Source organism: Oncorhynchus clarkii, chromosome 13, assembly GCF_045791955.1.
Source record: "Oncorhynchus clarkii lewisi isolate Uvic-CL-2024 chromosome 13, UVic_Ocla_1.0, whole genome shotgun sequence".
Classification (NCBI taxonomy): Eukaryota; Metazoa; Chordata; class Actinopteri; order Salmoniformes; family Salmonidae; genus Oncorhynchus; species Oncorhynchus clarkii.
Genome location: NC_092159.1, coordinates 58,517,098 through 58,524,708, shown reverse-complemented (window position 1 = coordinate 58,524,708; position 7,611 = coordinate 58,517,098). Strand labels below are relative to the sequence as shown.

At 47.5% G+C, this 7,611-nt stretch overlaps 1 protein-coding gene across 1 annotated transcript in view; it reads right to left on the bottom strand.

Annotated features, from left to right (window-relative positions):
- Positions 1-4,712: 4,712 nt before the first annotated feature.
- The window catches only part of LOC139423606 (ubiquitin carboxyl-terminal hydrolase 36-like), a 41,370-nt gene continuing 38,471 nt past the window's right edge, over positions 4,713-7,611 (bottom strand). The window contains exon 15 of the mRNA XM_071175192.1: positions 4,713-4,781. Coding sequence (XP_071031293.1) covers positions 4,713-4,781 — 69 coding nt within the window. The remainder of the gene's footprint in view (positions 4,782-7,611) is intronic.

Below are 7,611 nucleotides of genomic sequence, written 5' to 3'. Positions count from 1 at the left end.
TGTGTTGTAATAGGGGAAAGGAGGAATAAGGAAGAGAGGAGAGTTGTGGTTGGAGCGTGAGTCACTCACATCTCACTCTCCATCTCTCTCTCTCTCTCTCTCTCTCTGACATCATCTTTGGCGCCCATCCGCTGTTCCTCTGGGTTCCATATTTCCACTCTTTTGCGCATTGAACATTTTTGCTTGGTTGCTTTTCCACAGCTCTGTGCTGCCTGCCGGCTACCCCATGCCCATATAAAAAAGAGAAAGAGAGAGAGGACAGCTCCCAGCCTCCTAAATGAACTGTCTTCCAGTCAGTTGCCACTACACACTTGCTTCACAGCCGAGTCCAAATATATGTTTGTACTGCCTTGCCATTGCCAACTCCTACAGTACACACAGATCTGGGATCAAGGCTAAAGGCCTCACCCATGAGATCGAGAATATATGTGGTACTTCAGTAGTTCACTATGAAGCAATAGTTAACATAGAGTTTCAGCTTTAGCCACAAATAAATAATCTCTGGTCATGGTCATTAGGACAGGAAAACTATATCAGTGGAAAGATTTCCCACACTGCTCATCCCATACTTCCACCATTGTGATTCATAGTTCATACACCCTGTTGTTGATTTGTTTACATCTCAGGCATAGTGATGCACTTCACTGAAGTAGAGTCTAATGTTTGGCCATGGAAGGTGGCTTCTCATCATCAAGACTAACTGGATGCATCTTTTGGATGGATTGGTGTTAAGAGTTCTAGAAAGTAGGCATGGGCAGTAGAGGGAACTACTGTATGGGCACTACTGGGTGTGGGACGAGAAGGAGGAAGAGGAGGAAGAGGAGGAGGAAAAGGAGAAGGAGGAGAGGGAGGAGGAGGAGGAAAAGAAGGAGAAGGAGGTGGAAAGAAGGAGGAGGAGGAGGAGAAGGAGGAAAAGAAGGAGAAGGTGGTGGAAAGAAGGAGGAGGAGGAGGAGAAGGAGGAGGAGGAAAAGAAGGAGAAGGAGAATGAGGTGGAAAGAAGGAGGAGGAGGAGGAGGAAAAGGAGGAGGAGGAGGAGGAGAAGGAGGAAAATAAGGAGAAGGAGGAGGAAAATCTTGGAAAGTTTGGAAGTCACCTTTCAGTGGGAATGGAAGCTTTTCCCTTCTGTTCTAATCTATTGGAAATTGTCTGCTCTCCTTGATTGCTTTTCACAGAAATGTTTTGTAACCAAAAACGTCAGTCCCCACCTACTAAGAACTGAATCATATCACATTTCATTAAGATCTTTGTTTCAAAAGGACATTTCTCATTAGACAACACAGCTCCACCCTGTTCACTTCCCATCAAGCACTGGGATGTCATAACCAGCTTTCTCTTAATGCGTTACATCTGCCTATTGACGTCTTTATCCTCCTGTTATGGTAAGGGTGGGTTAGACGTTCAAATGACCATTTCCTCTTTTACTGGTTACAAGCTGCTTGGTAGCTGGGTGTAGGCCTTTAATTTCACAATCAAAGAATGAGGATTGGGACAGCTTTCCCTGGAGGTGGACAGTGAACCTGACCTTTAGGCATTGATGACCTTGCACCAAGAAGATGCAGCTGAGTCAGAACGTGCCAAGGATGTTGGGGGGTTGGGGTTGGAGCCCATTTTGCCATGTGAATTGTCTTAAGTCGGCGCAGCCTGCTCCGGGACGTCTCCCTGCTGGCTTGGGAAAAACCTTGGCTCTCTCCACCGTTCCCTCTGAGTACCAGGACTTACGGGAGGTTTTCAACTCTGCCTCGGGGGCGACTTTATTCCCTGTCGGGTCCGGAGACAAAAGTGATGGAAGGGTGTATTGAGGACTCTCACTGCAGGGATTATGCGTCCATCTTTCTCCCCCGCTGGCGCAGGGTTCTTCTTCTGCGTCTGTGTATCGACTACTGGGGCCTCAATGACATTACGGTTAAAAAACGTTACCCGCTGCCACTCATCTCCTCAGCTTTTGAGCCTCTCATCTTCTCCAAGTTGGACCTTCGGAACACCTACCATCTGGTTTGGATACAGGAAGGAGACACGGCTAGCGGGCACTATGTGTACCTGGTGATGCCGTTTGGTTAGACCAACGCTCCCGTTCCAGGCTGTGGTCAATGATGTGCTCCGAGACATGTTGAACCGATTTGTGTTTGTCTACCTCAATCAATCAATCAAATTTATTTTATATAGCCCTTCGTACATCAGCTGATATCTCAAAGTGCTGTACAGAAACCCAGCCTAAAACCCCAAACAGCAAGCAATGCAGGTGAAGAAGCACGGTGGCTAGGAAAAACTCCCTAGAAAGGCCAAAACCTAGGAAGAAACCTAGAGAGGAACCAGGCTATGTGGGGTGGCCAGTCCTCTTCTGGCTGTGCCGGGTGGAGATTATAACAAAACATGGTCAAGATGTTCAAATGTTCATAAATGACCAGCATGGTCGAATAATAATAAGGCAGAATAGTTGAAACTGGAGCAGCAGCACAGTCAGGTGGACTGGGGACAGCAAGGAGTCATCATGTCAGGTATTCCTGGGGCATGGTCCTAGGGCTCAGGTCCTCCGAGAGAGAGAAAGAAAGAGAGAATTAGAGAGAGCATATGTGGGATGGCCAGTCCTCTTCTGGCTGTGCCGGGTGGAGATTATAACAGAACATGGCCAAGATGTTCAAATGTTCATAAATGATCAGCATGGTCGCATTGAGCATTGAGCATACCTCAACAACATCCTAATTTATCCAGGCGTCTCCTGGAGAACCAGCTTTTCGAGAAAGGTGGAGAAATTAGTTCCATCGCTCCACCTTCTCCTTCCTAGGATATGTCATCGCTGCAGGGAATATTCAGATGGACCCTGACAAGGTGAGAGCAGTGGTGAATTGGCCTCATCCCACATCCAGAGTACAGCTGGAATGTTTCCTGGGGTATGACATTTTAATCCGTTGTTTCGTCCGGGGTTATAGAACCCTTGCTTCCCCCTCTGTTCCCTCACCTCTCCCAAGGTTCCGTTCATATGGTCTCCACCAGCTGACCGGGTGTTCTCAGACCTCAAGCAGCAATTCATTACAGCCCCTATCTTAATCCATCTGGACCCATCCCGTCAGTTGGTGGTGGAAGTGGACGTAGCAGACGTCAGAGTGGGGGCTGTCCTGTCCCTGTGTTCTGCCCAGGACCAGAAGCTGCATCCCTGCACCTTCCTTTCCCATTACCTTAACCCCTGCTGAGAGGAACTATGATGTGATATATCGCAAATTACTCGCTGTCAAGATGGCATTGGAGGAGTGGAGGCACTGGTTAGAAGGGGCGGAACAGCCATTCTTGGTGTGGATGGACCATGAGAACCTGGAATATCTCTGCAATGCCAAGAGTCTCAACTCCACGCAGGAGAGATGGGCCCTGTTATTCACTCGTTTTCATTTCACTATCTCCTACCGCCTGGGGTCCAAGAATGTGAAGCCTGACGCACTCTCACATCGGTACAGCCCCGCCACTACACCATCGGACCCTGAAACCATCCTCCCTACTTTCTGTCTAGCGGCTGCTATCACCTGGGGAATCAAGAGTCTGGTCCGCAAGGCACAGTGTTCCTAGCTGGACCCGGGGAAGCCCGGCTAACCAGATGTTTGTCCCGGCCTCTGCCCGTGCTCCTGTTGTGGAATGGGCACATTCCCTCGAGACTCACCTGTCATCCTGGCTCCCGTCGTCTCTTGACTTTCGCCCGACAAAGTTTTTGGTGGCCCACCATGGTTCCTGACGTCTCTGCGTTTGTTGCCGCCTGTACTGTGTGTGGGCAGAGCAAGACTCTGTGGCAAGCTCCGGCTGGCCTCCTTCAACCACTCCCTGTCCCTCACTGCCCCTGGTCCCATACATCCTTGGACTTCATCACGGGCCTCCCTCTGTCAGATGTCAACACATCTATCCGTACGGTGGTGGACAGGCTTTCCAAAGCCGCCCATTTTATTCTCCTTCCTATGTTTCCCTCAGCTAAGGAGACCGCCCAGCTCACGGTGTAGCACATCTTCCAGATTCATGGACTGCCGGTCGACATGGTCTCCAATCGCGGTCCTCAGTTCTCGTCCCGGTTCTGGAAGGAATTCTGCAACCTCATTGAGTCAACAGCCAGCCTTCATCCCCAGTCTAACGGCCAGTCGGTGCGAGCCAATCAGGACCTGGAGACGACTCTTCAGTTCCTCATCTCCACCAATCCCACCACCTGGAGCCAGCAACTCGGATGTTCGTCCCAGATGTTTGTCCAATGTTGTTGCCGTACCTGGAAGAGAGCCCGGGCCACTTTTCTCAAGACCACCTCCAGGTATCGACGACAGGCAGACCACCACCAGACCCCTGCTCCCCGCTACCGTCTTTAGCAGAGGGTATGGCTGTCCACTCGGGATCTGTCCTTCCGGGTGGAGTCCCGCAAACTTTCCCCCCGTTTTATTGGACCTTTCCCCATCTCTAAGGTCCTTAGCCCCTCTGCTGTTCATCTTCTGTTGCCCCGCACTCTCCGTATACATCCCACTTTCCATGTATCTAGAATTAAACCTCTGTCTCACAGGCCTTTGTCTCCTGTTTCCAGGCCCACCCCTCTCCCCCCATCTCATTGACGGCCATCCGGCATACATGGTGAGGCTCCTCCTGAGTGTTCGACCTCAGGGCAGGGGATTTCAGTACCTGGTTGACTGGGAGGGTTATGGCCCGGAGGAGAGGTGCTGGGTCCCAGCTAGGAACATCCTGGACCCAGCCCTCATCACTGAGTGCTGCTGCCGGCACCCCGGTCAACCAGGTATGTGCCCCGGTGGGACGCCAGGTGAAGCCCCTAGAGGGGGGGTACTAACACACCCTGATCTGTTTCACATGTTTTGTGCTTGTCTCCACCCCCCACCAGGTGTCTCCCATTTGTCCCCGTTAACTCCTGTGTATTTATACCTGCGTTTAATGTTTGTCTGTTGCCAGTTCCTCTTGTCCCGTCAAGTCCTACCAGCGTGTTCTGTGTTTCCTGTGCTCTAGTTTTTCTTAGCCTTCCCAGTTCTGACCTTTCTGCCTGTCCTGACCCTGATCCTGCCTGCCGTCCTGTACCTGCCTGACTGATTTGGATTACACCTCTTTACCTGCCTTGACTTACCTTTTTGCCTGCCCTTTGAACTATAATAAACTCTGAGACTTGTACTATCTGCGTCCTGCATCTGGGTGTTAGCCTGAGCCCTGATATGGGCAGAGGTATATAGAAAACGGATTGGTCTACACCAGCTTAAAGTGACGGGGCAGATGCTGACTACCCAAAGAAGAAATTAAAATGTAATCATTATGTTCCTCATTTAGAGTAATCCAATGGATTACGTTACCAATGACTTTTATTGTTATATAATGTGTGATCAGTAATTGATTACATTTATACAAGTAATCTGGCCAGCCCTAATTAGTACTTGCTGAAAGTGTACTGTGGTCTCTACATGTATTTGGACAGTGAAGCCAAAAATGTTTGTTTGTACATGAACAGCCTATGATTCTGTGAGGGAGTTTGCTGATATAGATTTAGTTGTGTTCGTTATATGTGTTTGTACAGTGGGTGCGAATAGCCAGTTAACATTATTGACACACATTATTGTAAACTTTTCTCTCACTTCCTGGGAACATCAATGTGACAAGATATGATTCCCAATAAATCAGTTATGGTCATGTGTGTCCTGAAAGTGGTCATTGTGATTTAGAAAAAAACGATGGAAATGTATTTGTACATTTTTTACAACGCAATTCTACCCGAATTCAAGTACAGTATTCATTCAACATCTCAGTGTAGGAATGCTGATCTAGGATCAGATCCCCCAGTCTCTGTAAGCTATTTCACTACCATCTAAAAATACAAAACTGATACTAGATCAGCACTTCTTCTCTGAGATGATTTATGAATATGGGCCTTGGTCCTATAGTCTAGACACTTACTGTGATATAGTACGTGTGTAGGAGTGGGGAGGTTGTATTTGCCGAATATTCCAGCAGTATTTCCTCACCTCTTCTGGGAAAGAATTCCAGGAATTATTTTAAAGATGGGTATCTTTGGTTCGAGGAAGTCATACAGTGGGGCAAAAAAGTATTTAGTCAGCCACCAATTGTGCAAGGTCTCCCACTTAAAAAGATGAGAGAGGCCTGTAATTTTCATCATAGGTACACTTCAACTATGACAGACAAAATGAGAAAAAAAAATCCAGAAAATCACATTGTAGGATTTTTTATGGATTTATTTGCAAATTATGGTGGAAAGAAGTATTTAGTCACCTACAAACAAGCAAGATTTCTGGCTTCCACAGACCTGTAACTTCTTCTTTAAGAGGCTCCTCTGTCCTCCACTCGTTACCTGCATTAATGGCACCTGTTTGAACTTGTTATCAGTATAAAAAACACCTGTCCACAACCTCAAACAGTCACACTCCAAACTCCACTATGGCCAAGACCAAAGAGCTGTCAAAGGACACCAGAAACAAAATTGTAGACTTGCACCAGGCTGGGAAGACTGAATCTGCAATAGGTAAGCAGCTTGGTTTGAATAAATCAACTGTGGGAGCAATTATTAGGAAATGGTAGACATACAAGACCACTGATAATTTCCCTCGATCTGGGGCTCCACGCAAGATCTCACCCCGTTGGGTCAAAATGATCACAAGCACGGTGAGCAAAAATCCCAGAACCACACCGGGGGACCTAGTGAATGACCTGCAGAGAGCTGGGACCAAAGTAACAAAGCCTACCATCAGTAACACACTACGCCGCCAGGGACTCAAATCCTGCAGTGCCAGACGTGTCCCCCTGCTTAAGCCAGTACATGTCCAGGCCCGTCTGAAGTTTGCTAGAGAGCATTTGCATGATTGGGAGAATGTCATATGGTCAGATGAAACCAAAATAGAACTTTTTGGTAAAAACTCAACTCGTCGTGTTTGGAGGACAAAGAATGCTGAGTTGCATCCAAAGAACACCATACCTACTGTGAAGCGTGGGGGTGGAAACATCATGCTTTGGGGCTGTTTTTCTGCAAAGGGACCAGGACGACTGATTCGTGTAAAGGAAAGAATGAATGGGGCCATGTATCATGAGATTTTGAGGGAAAACCTCCTTCCATCAGCAAGAGCATTGAAGATGAAACGTGGCTGGGTCTTTCAACATGACAATGATCCCAAACACACCGCCCGGGCAACGAAGGAGTGGCTCCGTAAGAAGCATTTCAAGGTCCTGGAGTGGCCTAGCCAGTCTCCAGATCTCAACCCCATAGAAAATCTTTGGAGGGAGTTGAAAGTCTGTGTTTCCCAGCAACAGCCCCAAAACATCACGTCTCTAGAGGAGATCGGCATGGAGGAATGGGCCAAAATACCAGCAACAGTGTGTGAAAACCTTGTGAAGACTTACAGAAAACGTTTGACCTCTATCATTGCCAACAAAGGGTATATAACAAAGTATTGAGATAAACTTTTGTTATTGACCAAATACTTTGCAAATAAATTCATTAAAAATCCTACAATGTGATTTTCTGGATTTTTTTCTCTCATTTTGTCTGTCATAGCTGAAGTGTACCTATGATGACAATTACAGGCCTCTCTCATATTTTTAAGTGGGAGAACTTGCACAATTGGTGACTGACTAAATACTTTTTTGCCCCA